The sequence below is a fragment of the Protomyctophum bolini genome (genome assembly GCF_963924005.1).
Source record: "Protomyctophum bolini genome assembly, chromosome: 16".
Lineage (NCBI taxonomy): Eukaryota > Metazoa > Chordata > Actinopteri > Myctophiformes > Myctophidae > Protomyctophum > Protomyctophum bolini.
This window is the reverse complement of record NC_137877.1, coordinates 39,659,086-39,678,916: the sequence shown is the minus strand read 5'-3', so window position 1 is coordinate 39,678,916 and position 19,831 is coordinate 39,659,086. Positions and strand designations below refer to the sequence as shown.

The 19,831-nt window shown below is 40.1% G+C and overlaps 1 protein-coding gene and 1 long non-coding RNA gene across 2 annotated transcripts; both read right to left on the bottom strand.

Moving 5' to 3' along the window:
• Positions 1-212: 212 nt before the first annotated feature.
• LOC308330353 (kinesin-like protein KIF2C) lies at positions 213-10,672 on the bottom strand (the record flags this gene model as incomplete). Its single annotated transcript, XM_080785201.1, has 19 exons — positions 10,605-10,672; positions 9,772-9,866; positions 9,555-9,644; positions 8,914-8,962; positions 8,774-8,809; positions 7,835-7,939; positions 7,637-7,741; positions 7,385-7,482; positions 6,713-6,832; positions 6,316-6,370; positions 6,030-6,192; positions 5,535-5,625; positions 5,333-5,396; positions 4,671-4,762; positions 3,657-3,799; positions 3,004-3,217; positions 1,949-2,059; positions 1,214-1,281; positions 213-396 (listed from the first exon to the last, which is right to left on the bottom strand). The coding sequence occupies exons 1-19, from the start codon at positions 10,663-10,665 to the stop codon at positions 213-215; spliced, it is 1,944 nt and encodes a 647-aa protein (XP_080641327.1). The 5' UTR covers positions 10,666-10,672.
• Positions 10,673-16,510: 5,838 nt separating this feature from the next.
• On the bottom strand, positions 16,511-18,286 carry LOC308330298. Its single transcript, XR_013965483.1, has 3 exons — positions 18,189-18,286; positions 17,077-17,184; positions 16,511-16,732 (listed from the first exon to the last, which is right to left on the bottom strand). It is a non-coding gene; the product is annotated as an uncharacterized lncRNA (long non-coding RNA).
• Between the last annotated feature and the right edge of the window lie 1,545 nt (positions 18,287-19,831).

Genomic DNA, 19,831 nt, shown 5'->3' with positions numbered 1-19,831 from the left:
TCCAATAACGCAGCTATGACTTGAAGCGTCAAACACCAAGCCAGAAACTGTCTCAAAAAGTAACAAGGACATGTTATTAGTCAAGGGAAATTCTACCTCTATCTCGCCCTTGACCTTGTCCTCTAGCTCAGTCACCAGGGCGTAGGGGTCAGACTGGACCGAGTCCTGCAGAGGAAAACAATCAAGGTCAGAGACTAGTATGACTTAATATTTCAGTCAGGATATTTGGGAGCCGTGTCCAATCTGACCTCCTCCTCCTTCTCTTCCTCTTCCTCTTCCTCTTCCTCCTCCTCCTCCTCCTCCTCCTCCTCCTCCTCCTCCTCTGATGAGCTGCTGTCTAAGGGTTTTGCTGCCTTGGCGGGTCGCGGGGCCTTGGGACCGTTCAACTCCTTCACCCTAATAGAAATGACAAGAAAACCCAATCAAGAGGTGAATTGTATCTTGATTCCATGGCCATTCTGTGTATATGCATGGTAAGGGTCAGGTGTAACGATACATGGTTGATGACAATGATTTAAAATCCACAGTAACAAAGAAATTAAATCAGTGTGAAACGTGTGGATAGTGCAGTTTTCTTTTAACCCATTTAGCTCCCGGATTCAAAGGTACCAGGCACCAGGTCTAAATGGGTTAAGGGAAACATTATGGATATACATAAGTAAACAGTGGTTCTCTGGCATACATGGACATTGTATTTGAAGTAACTAACATATGGACCAACCCACACCTTGACATGAACAAATACACATTTATCGATAGACAAGTGTAGCGATATTGAAAAGTAATTAAACCTTTTCTTAAAATGTCTAAATACAATGCACACGTACTTAGTATTTTGAACAATAATTGATTTATTTGCATTGCAAAATGATTTGATACAAAGTTAAACGATATTTACAATCACATTTGTTGATTGAGAGAATTCTTCAGTGTAAATACCATTTTCTAATTTTACAGAGTCGATTCTATACACGGTACAGAGTAGATTCTATACACAGTAAATACTAAGTGGTAAGTGGAAGAAATGATCTGGAGAATAGTTAACATCATCGAGTTTGCGGTGTACCAATTTCCAGTCGCACTCCGAGTGGACAGAAACTCAAGGTCCAGGGACCCTCAGGGTTTCTAGAAAGGTTCCAAACAGGTCCAGAACCAACTCTGTTAAGTGTACAAATGGGGACCACAGGTGTAGTTTCATGACATAAATGTCTACCTGTCCGCATAGCGCAGCGTATTCATGGTGTAGTCACATGAAGCCATGCCTGGAGCGCACAGTGCGATCTGGCGAGAAGGAGGAAAGGTGCATGTACGTTAATATTCATGGTTAACCAACTGAGCACCAGTCATTTGCATGGTTTTAAAGCATTTTTCATCCGTCAGGTCTTTTTACTCTTCTCCAATCTGTTGGCAGCAAAAATACTCAAATACCAGTGTATATGTAATTTTGTAGGCACTTCCAAGTAGAGAAGTCCTAGGCCAACAGAATTGCTAGCCTATGGTGCTTTATAGAGCCTATACAAAACTTCTAGTCAGGAGACCGGAGTAATTTCTAGCATACATTTTATTGCCGATACTAATCGACAGTCATTTGCAAAAACAAAGTGGCTCAGATTCCTTTTTGTCTGCGTATAATACAAATAAGTCTGTTTTTGCAAATGTATTTCCAATTTCTATAAATAACAAAGTAGGAACTAACAAAGTGACAGATACATTTTTTCCGAGTAAACTGCAGTATGAGAAATGGTGCATCAGTCATGACTTTTGCAAAATTATTTCTTTAACACGTCACATGTTCTAGTCGTGCATGTTATTACTGAAGGAAGGTTGCCTTTTGATTGACTGACATGCACCTAAATATTTAGAACTCATTGCTTTTATTTAATTGATTTATTCCGAAACACACTGGATGCCAGTAGGCATTTTAATGGTTCCATGTTTGTATACATACCATGCAGGTCCTGGACTTCTCACCGATGAAGGAGTCTCTGAGTACCTTAGTCAAGGTGCTCAGTCTGAACGGCACATGGTCCCCGTTCCTCCCCAAGGAGCGAATGCATTCCTGTGGGAGTGAGAGAAACACTTTATTCATTAAAAGCCCAGACTACAAATTACTGGAGAAACATTTTGAAGTGCATTTTAGAATTCAGTCCATTTTGCAGCTCATGGATTTGTGTAATATCCAATCACTGCCTCTAGATGTCACTAAAGGACCTCTGAGATGTCAGCTTAGATGTCAATAAAGGACCTGAGATATGTCAGCTTAGATGTCACTAAAGGACCTCTGACATATGTCAGCTTTAACTCAGCATCTAAAACAGTAAGGTGGCAAGAAAGAACTTCTGGGAACTCAGAGAGCAAGTCATGTACTGTACTTTCCAAGTGCATTTTTGATGCCATACCTTCGTACCGAAGTAAAATAGGGTTGGCTAGTTAGGTTATAAATAACATTCATGTTAACTAAAGCAGATTAATAGAGTAGTAAAATAATAATAAGTAAAATATTCATATCATTTCCAAAACCGTCACTGCTCAGTCAGCATTCAAACTCTGTAACAAAGCAGCAGATCTACACACTCGCAATGTGGTTTAGATGCTTGTGTGATGTTGTAGTCGAGCGTTTAAATAAAATGTTAAAATATAGAGATAAGGTTTCTGCCCTTTCCTTCCCCACTGCAACTTCAGAGACAGTGTGCAGCCAGTCTTAATACCATAGACATAAAAGGTAGACGCCCTTTCTGGCTCTGGAGCGTATGTGCTCAAGGGAGGGCAAAACTTTCCCAAGATTCCTTGCGAAGCATGAGCATGCGTCACAGAGCGCATGTTCGGGTCTGATAAGGCCAGGAAAAAATGCGCTGTGATTGGCTAGAATGTGTGGTAGTGTGACGCAACGTGCCTTCCACACTACCATGTACTTCCTGCCCCAGTGTAAATTCTTCCGCCCCTCCAACGAACTGCAGCGGCCAATGAGGCCGCTGCAGTTCGTTTTATATCTATGGTTAATACCTTCAGGGCCAGCAGGCTGCGGTTGATCTCATTGGTTTCCACCATTGTGGCACGGTCGTTGCTGCTGACGTCCGAGCCGCGCTCGTTCCCAGCCAGGTCGATCAGAGAGAACTTTCCGTGCAAGGTCCTGGCGCGGTCGTTGCATCGCAGGACAATCTGGAGGATGGCGTGGGAGCGGGACGAGTTGGCATTCGCAGACGTCTGGCCAGACGTCCTATAGGAGTGACAGAAGAGAACAGTCAGTAGAACAGAGAGTGTGTCGGCTTAGCTTTTAACCATTATTTTTGTAACTTTAGAGGTTGAGAAATGGCTATTTTGGAGAAGAAAAATAATAATAATCGGGAAAATGTGCTAATATTCTGGGGGGAAAAGAATAATCACAGTGAATATTGTTAACTCAAATATTTGCTTCTGGGGTGACTGAACATATTTTCAGATGGGGGTCTGCAGATAATTCTGTTGGTCCTTGACATGAAAAGGTTTGAGCATCAGTGCACCACCTATCCGGTCAGGATTTGAAAGACATTTTGTAGAATCTGGTCTCAGGTCTTCATGGGTTAAAAATGGAAGTAGATTGGCTTGTAGATCTGCCATTTTTTAAAACGAAGACTTCACAAACATGGGTGACATTGTTCAGCATTAATATACTGTACCTGCAAGCACTGCCAACTTCTATAATCTTGATGACGTCCTCCGCTGCAGAGACATCCACTTCCTGCAGGCCGACCACCTGAACCTGCTGCCGATCATCCTCCAGAACACGCAGTTGGGTCTTGTCGTTCAATAAATCATAGACCTGAAATGACAAAACACTTTGTCATGTTGTTGGTTCATTTGGTCCACACAGCCCACCAATGGCCTTGTTGAATGCTTTATTCCGATTGGTCAATCGGTGAATTCAGCGGTCTGTTATTTCTGATAACATACTCTAATACAGACCGATGCCTAATCAAACCCTCGGAGCACCAGCTGCGCCCTGCTGATTTACTGCCGTTTCCAACATGACAGCCATGTAAATGCACACAATGTCATTTGCAGCTAAACATTGCTCTCAAAAATGTCTGAAAATATTCGAGCGAGAAATAGACGAAGCAGTAGCGAAAATATATTGCATTTGATCAACTCACTTCCTCGTTTTCCGATAGGGCTCCAGCCCTGCAGCTGGGCAGGGAGTTCCAGCCAGATATTAACGCTTAGCCACTTCAATCAGCTATGTCATTATAGACACTATAAGTGTTTTTAATACAACTTTTCTAAAAACAGATAACTGTAAAAGCCAAGGGGTATCGACTATTTTCCCCCCTCCACACAAGTCCATAATGATGTAGGACTTCAGGACCATTCCAGCCATGTTCCATCCCTCTTTATAATTAGGGGTGCACGATTATGAAAGATATGATCCAATCTTGATTTGCAGAGTCATATCTGCCGATATTATCCAGAGGAACACAATGGAAACAAACCTAGGCCCTAGGGGCTTGGCCCAAAGACTATCTGTTTTCACAACTGAATGAATTTTTACTTAGATTTTACATCAAATTTGGTTAGGCTTTTGTTCTAGACTAGAGATACTAGAAATCAGATACGAAGATTAGGTTGAAAATGTAAGTGATCGCTACACATTTGGGTACAACAGCACATGTTTATTAGATTCATAGTTTTCATACCTTGCCATTGTAGATCTCAAAGAAGGAGACGCATGGACAGAGAGCCAAGTGGGCATACCTCCGGCTGGTAATTAGGCTGAACACATCGTGGGCTGTGTAAGGGACAAAAAAAATTTGCAAGTTGACCCATTTCTGCCCCATATAGCAGATCTATAAGCTCACAGCGCAATGTGAACGGTCAGCGATCTTCAGCTAAAATAATCAGATTTTCTGTGAAGCTAGGGAACCCCGTAATATACAGGATTAAGTGGTTTAACTAGCCTAGTGGGGGTCACATGAATGAAAGCAATAATAAAATCTAATTACTGAAAGATGTTGCTAGGTCCAAGTCCTAGTGTGATTGGTTTGTGAATTAGCAGTTTCATAAACAATTAGCATAATTATGTTTTGTTAGCCTGCCATAGCCAACCAGTTTAAGAAATCGAAGATTGAGGCTTTAACCTTTGCTTACATATCTGAGCTCAATAGGATTTTCTGGAACATTAACGTTGCATTTATTGCAAGTTTTAATCCAAAATAATTAATACCAGCAATGAGCCATCTACAAGCATACAATGTGTGGTGCCGCAATGCATTTTATGCTTGCCTGAGACCTTTAATCCATGAGGTAGCCATTTTTAAGACATAGTTTTTGGTATGGAAATTGTATGAGTATGGCTTACCTGCCAAGGCATAGATCCCTTTAGTGCTGTTCTGGCGCTTCCCAGAGAAGTCACCTCCCATGGTCTGGAAATAAGTAAAGTGCCATACCATAAGCACATGGTACATTTTAACTACTGCATTAGTAGGCTCAAAGATTCAACCCATAGTGCATAAAATGTGGATCATGTGCTCTCCGGCACTATGAACAGACTGCACACTTACATGGGTCTTTCCACTGCCCGTTTGTCCATACGCAAAGCAAGTTGCCATGGCACCATCAAAGATCGACTGGACCAGGGGTTTGGCTGTGAACCTATGGGGGGGGGGGGGGGGGGGATAATTAATCCTGTCCTTTTAACCACTTCTGCTGAATGTTGGCCCAGAACAGGGATGCCATGTTTCCAGTGGTTAATTGCAATCTAAAAACCAATGACGTGTAGGGAAATGGGTCCTACAAAGTCACAATACCAGAGCATAGAGATGGGAACTGCTAAGATCTAAAGGCCTCGTCTGGTGTTCTAAACAGTGGCATTTCAAACTGAGAGGTAATTCAGACCAATGAAAGTTATCTGCAACATTCTGCTCAAAAACATATGCCTTCATATGGAGCATGAGTTGGTTTTTTGTTTAAAAATAAATAATTTGGACCCGTCCGTGGCTGTATAGCACGTTGGGGTTTGAGAAGCACTGGAGTAAAGAAATAGGCCACATGATTACCTGTAGACCATGTCATTGGTGGCGTTCTCATCGAAGGAGTAATCAAAGTGAAACTCCTGATTCTCCAGGTACTTTGTGAGGTCCACCTTGGTCTTGGGTTGGTGGACCAGCACAGTTCCATTGCCGGGCACAAACACTACATCAATCTCCCTTCGAGCCAGTTCTGGGAACATGACAGATCAGGGAAAATAAATAAAGCCGTCTACTAAATGTAATTCCATGTAAAACTGATTACAGGTTTTGATAACACGTTTCTTCTTTAAACATTGTTGAATGGACCGCTTACCTTTATTGTTAAACGGCCGCTTGCGGATGCACACGCATAACTTTTGATCTTCTACCTGTACAAAGAAATAAAGATCAGAATTGAGAAACTGAGATCAGCGATAAGCCATCAAATATGTGCCAAGCTGACATACTAGGTCGTACTGTAGGTAGGGCTACAAAATAATCCATTACAATTCAGGTTATGTTTTTCTCTTCTTTTAGACCCAGTCACGCAGTCGCACACCTGAGTTCCATGTGAGCAGCAAACCGGATCATATCATCACAATATTCAATACAGTTAATGCACGCTTCCCAATATCTTGCAGCCCTAATAAGTACAGCTCCCATTAGTGATTCTGGGTGAATGCTACAATCACCCATATACACGTTACAAAATAATAAAGTTAACATCTTACTTCGCATGCACCATTTACTTCATCCATAGGTTTGGGAGGGTTCATGTCCAGGGTCTCTCTGAACTCCTCGATCATTTCATAAAACCTCTGGTGGGGCCGGGACTGGAAGACCTCTCCAAACTGCAGGAAACAAATGGGAATTAAACCAAAGGACAAATGGAGTCTACCAGCACGCCTCAGCCTAAATCTGCCAGTCCAGTGAGTGACAATAGCAGGGACAACAGTTGCAGAAGGCATAGACACTGGACCTGCAACTACTGTGGTTAAATAAAAATATACAAAACAGTTGACTGCAACCATGTCTACATAATATACAAACTAACTTCCATAATTGTTTGCCTTTGCATACGCCTGTAAGGCCATTATGGCTAGGGCAAGTGCATGAACATAGTTGACGTAATTATTTATTTTGCTACTGAATGGCTGGACAATGGAAATTAAGAGTTTACAATACATAGTACGCAGTCGCACAGTACACACATAATTTATTTATGATGTATCTATCTTCTCTATTATTAAGGTTATTGTAGTGGTCAATTTGAATTGGGTGGGGAGGGGGTCATGAGACATGCCGAAGCATTTCCGGGGGTCCCCGGGACAAAACGTTGAGAACCCCTGCCTTAGACGAATAACTGGATTCCCTTGACACAATTACTAGGCAATTTGTCTCACCTTCCCCCTCTTCATTTGAGCATCAGGGGGCTTCGCAACACCAGACATCCTTTTATTGGGCTTGATTTTATCCTTTGGAGCCATGGATGGTCTTGGGCCTGTATACAGAATATGCAACATTACGGTCAGTAAAAGAAAACAAAAAACAAGTCTAGTCCTTTGCTAAGAAACATTTTCTTGTAACACATGGTTCATTGTCAGTTGTAGTTCAGCTAGTTGACAGAGAATATGATTCCACCACCCAATCCTGACCTTTGACCATGTTGTTTACAATGTCCTGGGCCTCGTCGTTCTCCTTTGCCTCCTCGCGGGGACGATTATAGCCACCGGCATCCTTCCTCACCTTTTTGGTGGCCACTAAGGAGAGAGAGATAAGAGTCAGTTATAAATATACAGATGCATGCAAGTTAGTCTTATGTAGCCAGATCAGGGGCTGAAGTGAATACCAACCAGTTCCAGTTGAGGGGAGGGCAGAGTTTAGAGGAGTTGGCTCTACGAATGTGGGTTGAAGTGGAGCCACAAACATGCACGTTTGCCTTGTCGAAGCCCTGGGAACTAAAGAAGTGAAATGTAAGTCAAACAGCAACCCGAGTTGTGATAGTAATGATTGAACTTTACTTTTACACAATGTGGAAAAGGAGATTATTTCAAAGTAAACTAAAGCATGCACTTGGGGAGAGAAACAAAGACTTGGGGTTTCTGAGCCACACAGCAAAAGCAGTTTGCAAAAGACAACTGCAAAGGTGCTGGAACAGCAGTCATCAGAATTTCAGAGCAACATCACAGATTTAACAGTCTGGTTAAATCGGCAGGGCTGCCCTTAAAGACTGACATGCACCCCCACCGAAAAGTGAAAGGCTATGCTCAGCAGGTATTAAAATCATCTACAAGACTGAAACGAAAAGCATATTAAATCCCATTTGGTGATTATTACTTTATCAATTGAATGAAGCATTTCATGGGGTTGCCTATAAGGGAACATGCATAAAGTCATTGCATAGTCAGATGTGATTAACTGTTTTCACATTAAATTTAAAACATCTAAACAAAATGTATTAAAATTAGCTTATGGCCAACTCTGGCTAATTTACATTTGCAAAATGACATGTTGATTAATGTGCATTGTCCTTGTTAAATAATTTAAAAATCTACACATGTCCCATGTGATGGTACAATACACTCCTTTCCTAATAGGCTTGCATAAAACCATTAAATTACGATTTCATTTCACCCCCTCAACCTGTAACGATTAAACTGTTCAGATATGATCATCAGCTACACAATGACTTTACAGGCAATATAATCCCAAAACACCCGTTCATGACCTTATGGAGAATAAGTGATTGTGATTATCAGCTTTACAAAGAGAAACATGTATAGCATGCCAACCTGTCTGTTCAGCCACAACGGCTGCTGGAACAGTGGCTTTCGTTTAAAAAAAGAAAGAAATTGTTGGGAGAAAACAGTCAATATATACAAATGCCAAAATGGATGTGAATCAGAAGTGTAGTGAAAACCAATTTACATACCAGTTGGAGGAGCAGGAATTCTGGACGAGCGCAGGCGGCTAAGGTATTTCTGCAAATGGAAAGAAAAGAGACAGGTGTACAGTTATCATGACAGACATGACACTGAGCTCATGCAACAAGCCATATCACTCATGGACAACTTCATCCATATAGTGGTCCTCATTAATGCTCATGATAAGTTTCTACTCTGCGTTTCATAGGAGCGATTTACCAGACCACCATTAGGCAGTTTTTTCCCCCAGCAAACAATTTCAATGTTTTAGATTAAGTACAATGGATTCCATTACAGCATGCCAACTTTCCAGTAATAGAAAGCATGGAGTTCCTATTAGATTAGATTAATCATCGATTATGTCACTGGTAAGCAGGTTTTTTACGTGTCTAGTCCTCCGAGACACAAAATGATTATGAACATTAGCAAGGCCCAATTATAATGAAGCTCACACCCATGCATGCAGTTTCATCTCCGGTTACAGACTCACTATGTGGATATTCCAAAAGGGGGAGAACAAAACAAAAAGTACATCAGTACAAACAAGGCTAGGGGAAATCTCCACTCTCCAGTGCAGGCCACCAATCGGTTTCACTTTAAGGGAAAAGCCAAATAAGCTTGATTGCATGGAAACCTTGTTCACACTTGCCTTGTCCATGCATGGAGCCTCTTTCACAACCAAAGAGGTGAGGTGAAGCAGCAGCTCCTTGTTGTGGGCGTTCAGGTCTTCAAAATCCACCTGTACACCACAGATGAACATGGGTAGAGGTTAGGCAGGGTTTCTGTGAAACATTTGTCAACCAAGGGTGAATACTTGTTGACCTGGCCGACTTAACAAATCCATAAACACCAGCTTTGACACTTGCCTCCTTCCTTTTGATTGCATTCCTCTCTGTCCACTCAACCATAACCGCACCTTTGGCTTCGTCCACGGACTTCACCACTGAAGAATGAACTCGGCCTAGTTGCATATAGATTCATGAAATGGGTATGAACATACATTTCATACATTTGTTTTAAAGAAAATGTATCAGAGAACTGGATCGCTCACTACAACATAGGGTTATCATGGCAATGATATTACAGTAGACCCAAAATCAGGGATATGTTCTTTAATGTCATGTCATATTCAATCATTGTTGGCCATGTCTTCAGTCCTTTTGTCCCTGGCTTATGCAAGTCTGTCATATACCCAAAGCCCTTTCAATAAACTCATACAAATCATGCCCCTATTAAAAATACACAGCTCAACCAGGGCATACTTGGACCATTACTAAAAAAATGTCTGAATTATGCTCTTACAATTTATATGCACACAGAAATAGTCATACAGCAAGTAAGCTCTGGCTAAGATACAAGTGCATTTTTAATAGGGGCAGTGGTTTGCATGTATATTAATTGAACTTGCTCTGGTCCAAAGCCTACAGTTGAAGTTCTCCTACGCGACCCCAATTGAATTGTTGATTGAGATAATCAGCTTCAGGTGTGAGACGTACTTGGGAAAGGGCTGAATACAAATAGCCGCTACAGAGGAAGGCATCGCTGAAACATTTGCTGAGTGAACAGTTGAAGTCAAGTTGAAAATAGGATAAATACTTATCCCATTTTAAAAAACTTTCCCACAATTACACAAAAAGACTAGTTAGCATTAACTGCAATGATTATGGGAATATAGAGCAAAGAAATGACATGGACTGACCATCGCTCCTGCTTATGTTCACAGTCTGGCCGAGCAGACTCCCAATAATATGTGCCTCCATTTCTTCGAGGTAAGTGGTTATGCCTGCGCCGAAAACACTGTAAAGTAACAAACAGTCGTTAGCCGAACATGACTTTTTGCGAAATTTCAATTAACAACACTTTAGCCATTTAGCAGGGCCTTTATCCCGATCGACTTATCGGAATAAGCATGAACTCCTGCCAAAGTTCTCCACGTCGCAGTGGAGTGCCGAGAGAACAAAATCTAGTGGTGCCTCGAATAAACTATACACCGCAGGCAAAATATTGCATTTGTCTAAACAACTGGCCATCTAAATAACATTAACATTTGGTCAAGAAATAACAACAGCATTGGCTTACCGTACTTACCACTAAAAATAAGACTAATCGAGCGAACGCAGAGTATTTTATTTTGCAACAAAAACACTGATTGAGAACGGCTGATGATTGGCTGCGTTCTTCTTCTTTGGCATTTTATCAGAATTTGGAACACGTGATTGGCATAGAGTATTAGTGATTGGTCGAATGACAGGAAGTTGTCATGATCAGATCAAGCCCTATTCACGATGACGTTCCACAACTTCCGGTTCACGTCCGGGTTTGGCTTTGAAGGGGAGCGGCATATTTCGCCCATAGGGATACATGCAATTTTACAGACTTTAAGAGGACAATATCGTTTCATTCCAAAAGGTAAAGTTAACATTAATACTGTTTTCAGTTTTACCATCTTTTTGTCTTGATAATGGTATCCGTCTTTTATCCTTTACCATTTTTGAATTGCCTTAAATGTCTTGTTTGGATGTGCGTGTAACTTGTAAGTATCAATGCTAATGCTACTGCGGCTGCTGTTTGCCTTTGTTTATCTGATTTCTTTTTTTAAAGGCGGAGTGACACGCCCCTCGGGAGCTAATAACTGCTATCAAACTATGCTATCATGATTCTGACGTCAGGGTGGCGAAAGCTTTCCCCAACGACTTCTATGCGGGCTCGCCGGGCTTGGTGGCCGTGGTAGCATAGCAACTTATGCTACTATTTTGGTGTCACATTTAGCTTGAATACTGGGTGAAAGTCTCATTCAAAAAATTAATTTTTCGCAACATTGTTCAGGTGAACTGTGTGTTTATGCTTGTTCATTGTAATAATCAATATCGCTATGATTATTTTATTTATCGCCGCGTCGCTCCGCATGACAACATACAGTCTAGCCCGTCTCAGATGCAGGCTGCACACACACGGACGGACGGACGTATAGTCTCTGGTCAGGTCCCCGCATTGAACTGGGCATGTGTGTACGCACACACACACACACACGGCTATAGTGCATGACAGCGGGGAAGAGAGCTACAGACGCCCGAGGCAGATTCCGTGCCATTGCGTGTGTGTGTGTGTGTGTGTGTGCGTACCAGAGACTATACGTCCGTCCGTCCGTGTGTGTGCAGCCTGCATCTGAGACGGGCTAGACTGTATGTTGTCATGCGGAGCCGGAGCGACGCGGCGATAAATAAAATAATCATAGCGATATTGATTATTACAATGAACAAGCATAAACACACAGTTCACCTGAACAATGTTGCGAAAAATTAATTTTTTGAATGAGACTTTCACCCAGTATTCAAGCTAAATGTGACACCAAAATAGTAGCATAAGTTGCTATGCTGTGTGTGTACACACATGCCCAGTCCCCCGTAGAGGCTCATGATCTCGTCCGCAAGACTATGCCTCGGCATAGCGATATTTATTATTACAATGAATACAAACATAAACACACTATAGTTCACTTGAACAATGTTGTGGTAACTAACTACGGTATTACAGAGTGAGAGCGAGGGTGTACATGTCAGCCTGCGGCTGAGAGGGGAAAAGAACAGTAGTCGCGCTGCTCTCACAGCGGCCAGACAACAGCAGACCGTCCGTAGTCGCGACTGTCGCGCTGCGGGGCTGAGAGGTCTCAGAGCGGGCAGACAGGGGTGTTGGCGACCGGGGGAACATGGGACTCCAGTCCAAAATTTGCGCTTGTGCTGCAGTTCCCCTAAAAAACCCCACGCCAACCTCAATTGCATTCAAACTAAGCATTTCTGGCGAAAAAATAATTTTTTTCAATTACATTTATAGCCAATATGACGCTAAATGTACCGTCAAAAACGCTAGCCTGACCTATAGCCACTTGTTGCTAGCGCCGTAGCCCCGTTTCAAACTGTTTCAAACTGTTTTCAGTCAGACCACGTGATGTGCTGTACCACCCATATTAATTTCGGGGCATGTCAGCGGACCTTTAAATAAACGGCAGGGAGTCCGTTTTGTTTTATAACTAGATCCTTTAACGGTTGAATTTAATTGTAACCCCACATGATGCAAACTAATCATTGGTGTTTATTTAGCCCTCAGGACTTTTTGTGTTATCATTTTATGTGACTGCACCTCGATCGTGCTGTTTACATTTCTGCTTAATACAGTATTAAATAAATCTATCATCCATTCAGTCAGTGTGTATCCAACTCTGTATGTACATACTATAACCAAAATTAGCCTTACATTTTTAACAGAGGTTAGGGCACATAATCTGTTTCATATAGATAGACAAGTAGGCTATGATGTTTTTCATTTTAGGTCTGCAAGCTTACGTATACTTTATTAGCGATTTATTATTTTTTAGTGAAAATACAATTGTATTTATTTTATATATCAATTATTTGATAGACATCAATCCTCAGTGGATATCCATCATTATACTAAGTTACTGACTTGATCAAAGCTCTTAATTTAAACCATTTCCATGTATATCATTATTAATTTCAGGGTATGGAATTCACAAAATCCCTTGCCCACCTGCCGCAAATGCGGTTCAATGATGTTGAAAGGCTTGCTGCTCAGTTTTCAGACACACCATCTTCCAAACGGGAAAAGGGGTACAAGTTCTTCATTGAACAGTATCTGTTTGATTATGAAGGTAAAGTGCTTTTGTCTTTGTTAGTAAAACAGGACCCCACTTTGAGAAGTACATAATTTCATTCTGTATCATGAAATATAATAATTAATTAATATGCATTGTTAATCTTGCACACTTCGCATAGTCCAATTAATCTAGAGAGAACGGGTGTTCCATTGGTCAGTCTTCCATTCAAACTGTCTTAGAAAAATAATAGATTATGTCATAAAATTATCAATAATGTGATAAAATCACATTGGGGCAAAAAAATGTGAATTATGCTTGCAATACACTTATACTGAAATGATTTGTATTTGTTTGTGCTACAGTGTGTTAAAAGGTTACATCGTCCAGCACCTCCCTGACAGTACGGTCATGGTGGAATCTATAGTCCTCAAAGTGTCATCTTCAGCTGAAGACACCAACACAAAGGTTCTCCTGGAGTTATCAGGTAATTCTAAGCACATTTGGCTGAAATAGTTTTTTCTGATATCTGGCGTGATCATTTAAATCTAAGCTATTAAGGGTTGGTTTTTCCACACTGTTAAATCACTCTGGATTTTACTTTGTAATACTGAATTTTTAACCACTTGGTGTCAAATTTGTAATTACCTTTTTTTCTTTTCTTTTGGTATTCAGACAGCCAGCAATGAGTAATTACATTTTTTTTAAATACTGAAAAAATATTGCTTATAGCAGCTTTAAACCCTATATATTTTGTGGACTGCGGTCCCCCAGGGGTCTGTACTTGGTGCTCTCCTTTTTGTCCCTGTACACCAAATGTCTTCGCTGACAATAGCTGATCTGAAAGTTCACATCAGCTAATCTGAGCTTGTAGATCACCTATTTCAGCCAAATATTTGCCTACATGCCTAAAATAAGGATTAATGATGCTTGTGGGGGTCATGTGGTTAAAAACCTAAGGGCTGAAAGCAGAGAGACTTTATTTTAATTATTTTCTAGTAAGTGACATTGGTGGGCTCTGTGTGCTTGTGCCATCTTCCCAGAGTGCTGAATAAGCAGTAATGCATATTACAGTATGCATGGTACAGTATCTGACACCAAAACGTGTTGCAATGTTTCCTCGTGATTTCAGGTTAAGAGTACTAATCACTACTTACACTTACAGTATCTATAACCACAGTGTTATATATAATACCAAAGTGTTATTGTTTACAATTTTGTGGCAACAAAATTGGAAGCACACCGTTGTCTATAGAATGTAATTGTAGCTGATATTTTCCATTCACTGAAACAAAGGACACTAATTCGAAACACTAAAGTAGAATAGCTGTTACGGTTTCACCATTCGATAGGGTGTGTGTTCTGACTTTTTAATCACATAGTGTATTTTTACATTTGTTATAACCTCAAGTTATTAACGCATGAATCATCATACTGATGATTTGTTCTAAACCGGAAAAAAGTTTAAAAGGCGAATCAAATAAATTCTCCTACAGTGCTTATTATTAACTTCCTGTTCTGCTGTACTTTGTCAGGATGAAGACCTGGGGAGCTTCCTTTCTACTCTCCTGAAAAAAGGGATTCCTTCTGGATTGTGCTGAAATATCACAAACCAAAGATCGATGATCAAACATCAAACTGCATCGTCAGTGATGAAGGTCATCCAGTGTAGGCACATTAACTGAGCCAAGATGGACTGTATAGTAGATCTACAAGCTTGTGTTCTGAACTTGTACATCAGTGATTGTCACCAAGAGATTTGGTGTTTGGAGGGGGGAAAAAAGCAGACGAAGACGAGTACAGCACCAACTCGGGTCAAGTTTCTTAAGTGGAGAGTCTTCAAGGGGCTAAATGTTCCCTGACATTATGTACATTTTATTCACTGTTGTTAATTTAGATGTACCTGCCAAGGGCCTAGAAATAAAACATGTAAATTATTTTTTTGCTTTGGATATTGTACAAATGCCAAATTCACTAAACCTATATTAAAAAAAGACAGTTTAGAAATACTTCCATTTTTGTGTGTGTTATCTTTATACATGCTAGATGATACGTATGAGTATATTACATTTGATTATACAGGAACAGACATCAAAGCTATCAAATAGGACAAAACAATTACAGCTGAAATCAATAATATATCAGTATTCTGATATTAACCTGTGGGCCACATGAAGTGTAGGTGGGGGCGTCGTGTGTGGCCGCCAGTTGCCCATGTATGCTGTAGACTATACTGTATACTTATTGATGAATTAACAAATTGTGGTAACAATTTAATTCCACTGGCATGGTGTATACTGTAGTGTAGGCCTACATTCTTTCCCCTCTGTACCTGTTGAAGTTCTCTTAATAGATGTATGCACTAGAAAGCAATTGATGTTTGTATTTTATGGCTAGTTTTGTTTTGATCTGCTACTTTTAATGCTTTTAGAATACGGATAGGAGATTTCTGACCCAGGCAACAATACTGTCACTGAATATGCTAAGGCCCTGCCCAGACTGGCATCCCAAATCTGATTTGTGGGCTATCCAGATTAGAGTCGCATTGTTTTTATGCAGTCTGAACAGCAAAAACAGATTTTAATCACATTCCTCAGCCACTCCATTTCAATCCACTAAGTAGTAATTAACCAATCATTAAGCCATATTTCAAATATAGTGGAAATAAGATCTACAGTACAAGCTCACAATGTGTTGCGATGCATTTGTGAGCTTGTAGATCAGAAATATTTTAAGTCAAAATTGTAAAACAGCAATGTATTGATAATAAACTAAAAATTTACTTTGTAATTTGTGCTCAAGTAGGCCTACACATTTGTTTGACAAACAACTTTCACTTGTAGTAGTCAAATTTAACCAGGAGTAATATTTTGACTGTACTGCCGTTGAGAACTTTGTCCAACGCTGGTTATACTGCCAAGAAACATTGTGAAATAATCTACCAAACACAAATGTCATTTTTTTTTAGATTAATACACACTATTTATTTGACTAGAAACAGAATTGTACTAGAAACATGTGATTGACTCAAAGTAAGAAAAATAATACACACTTTATTTACACTATACAATAATAATAAAATGAATATAGGCTATTATAAAGACACTATTTACAATGATAATTGATCGAGTGGGAATTTTGGGAAAACAGCACTTCCAGATGCTCCATGTCCAGCTCCAACCCAGGTCTGCTGACTGCACAGCTCTCACCTCCTAGTTCTGGAAGGAAGGGAAAACATGTCAGCTAAAAACAAAGGACTCCACAATTGTACTTTGAAGTGCAATACTTATCGACCTACTGTAATCTTTCTATTAATTTACCAATCTGTGTGTGTGTGTGTGTGTGTGTGTGTGTGTGTGTGTGTGTGTGTGTGTGTGAATGAGTGCGTGCGTGCGCGCACAGGCTCTAAGCCAGGGGTCTTCTAGGCAATGATACAGAAAGTAGGCAAAAGCCATACAATGGAAGAATGAGACATGGTACATGTCCTTTAATGCCAGGAACACAGGAAGACGATGGCTGCTCTAACAGAATGACACAATGTAACTTAAGTACTATTACTTGCCCTGCTCTGGAACGCTCTGGGGGCGTTGTTCCTCTGGAGTGCTCTGGGGGCGTCCATGGGCGCTTCAATCAGGATGGCAAAATGTGGTTTCCTCATGGGCTCTGGAACCTTATGTGGGAGAAAATGGAATAGTTTGTAACTTGAACTTGGAACAAATTTTCAGAAACTGAACTGCTAGAAAATCCTTGTTCTGTTCTACAGGTGCATTTTTTTATGTCTTTGCTTACAGTTTTGTTGAAAGTGAAGTATGGCCAGCAAGGTGCTAAACAAGGTCTCCGGACTGACTAAGTTTCTAGCTCGAACAGCAAGATACATGGATAGGGAGACAAAATTAGTGGTGGCCAACTCCCTTATCCAGTGCCACTTTAAAGTGGCACTGGACCACAGTAAAGTGGGCAAAGGCTCATTCATTTATATAGGAGCCACACAGTGGAATAGCCTGTGTTAAATCCAGTGTTAAACTGACCTCCAATTTGAGGACATAAAACTAAGACAAAAAAAATGGCTACTGGAAAAGGTTCCCCTATAAGGGGTCATCTTAGAGACTTAGAGGGATGGATAGGGATGCATTTGTGATGTATTTTAAAGTATTGTTCAGTGTGAGAGGACCCCAGTGGAAATAAGTCTTTGGACTTTACTGTGTAATCCTTGAATCGCTGATTATAATGTTGTATTATGATTGCTTTTCTAAATAAATCAAATCAAATCAAATCAAAGGCCAAATGTTTAACAAAAATGAGCATGAACGAGAGGCTGTGTCAGCGTAACTAAAACTAACATTGTTCAGCCCCCTAGGCTATGCATCACAAGAAAGGTGTCAGGACAAAATCACTTAAACAAATGACTAAAATGATTGATATATATGGAAACAGATTATATTAAAAGCTTTGGACAAGAGTCAAATGTATGGTGGAGGTATAGTGATCATTATACATTCATATAAAAAGGTAAAGCTTAACATAAACCAGGCTAAATATACAAGAGGAAAATCGCTAGCATTATTAGCATTCGTTAGCTTCCATTTCCAACTAACCTATTTTCATAACAGTAAAATGCAAAAGACCGATAACATTAGCAAGACAGGATCATCGCAAAGCCATAAATACCATTACCTTATAATGTACCGGTCGAAATTAAATATTGTAGCCGTAGATCAGAAGAGGTCCATAGAAACTCAATGGAGAATTAAATATTATCCCCTACAAAGTCTAAACCGGAAGAGTAACTGACGTCACGTGAATAGGGTCTATTATGCACTAACGTGTGACACCTGTGTGGTCCATCCGGGTCCTCTACCACCACTACCAGACCTCTATCTACTTCTATCCACCACCAACAAGACGCACGTGGACTCGGTAAAGAAAAACTAATTATTGTTCCTAAATCATTCCTCACTGTCGTCAGACACGAGTTAATATGTCTTTCTAATGTTATTCCATCTGACTGTCTTGGGTTTATGACATTATTATGCATCTCTGACTGTGTAACTCTTAATTAAAAAAGAGGCCTGGCCGAGATGGGCATGGTGATTTTAGTAGCAGCCACCATCATAGTCGCGTTTGATTTCACATTTTGTCCCCCCAACTTTTATTGTTCGTCAATATACATTATGGAGATTGATTCAGTAACTCAGGGAATTTGAAAGGGGTTTTGTACTTCTGTACTACTAGCCATGGGAAATGTATGAAACATTTGTATCTAAAGGAGATTGTGAACGAGTAGTGTAGCGGCTACACTGTAGCATAACTTCACTGATTAATTCGACCTGAACCATGCAGTACTTATAGGTAAAATTTTAAACTTACAACCACTGATAAATTAACTTTGTAGGTCTACAGTTTAATGTAAAAATTACTAGTGAAACGTTGAGCTAGTTTTATATTCGGTATGCATGACTTGACTGATATGAATTAATTCATTATACGGTCTCGGATTAAAAAACGAAAAAAAAAACGGATCTACAAGCTATCAATGCGGCTGTTCTGCAATGTATGGGTAGCTTGAAGATCGGTTAGGCAAGCAGAGCCAGTCATAGGCTTGAATACTATAGGCCTACTAGTAATGTAATATTATTTTAGCGTACTTTGACAAACATGTATTTTATAAAAAAATGTCATGGATCAAACAACCGTTCGGGAACTTTAATAGGAGGCTAATTAATTTAATGAGCTGCAGCTGTCTTAGCCATCGTTCACAGGCTTAACATGAACAGTAATAGAAAAGTGTGAAAATGAATCAAAAGTGTACCTGGCTGCAGAAGGGTTTTAATGGAAATAAAGTTTTAGTTAAACTAATTGAAACCCATCAATGATGAGGATTATGAATGTTGTTCTCAAACTTGCAAGCCAAGGATCGCCAAAGTAATTATATTTAGCTGCAGACCATAATCTCCAAAAAGAAATTGTGCAATGACTTATTTTATCTATAAGCACACAACACGTCACACTGTAATGCCATTGTGAAATAGTAAAAAAATATATATTATAGGGTCTGGTCACAATCATTTTAACCATATTTATTTTATACTCTGAATATTCCAAGATATCAGATATACAAGCTCATAGCATGTCACTTCGTGCCATGGTATATGAGCTTGTACATATGCTATTTTTGATACATTTTAAAGTGAAAACATTCAACTAAAATCTTTGCTTCTGCAGTTCAGCGGCCAAATACATTTGGGGGTCCTTGACATGAAAGAACATTAAGAACCACTAGTACCCCCCTTTCCCCCCACTGTATATGTTTCTTTTAC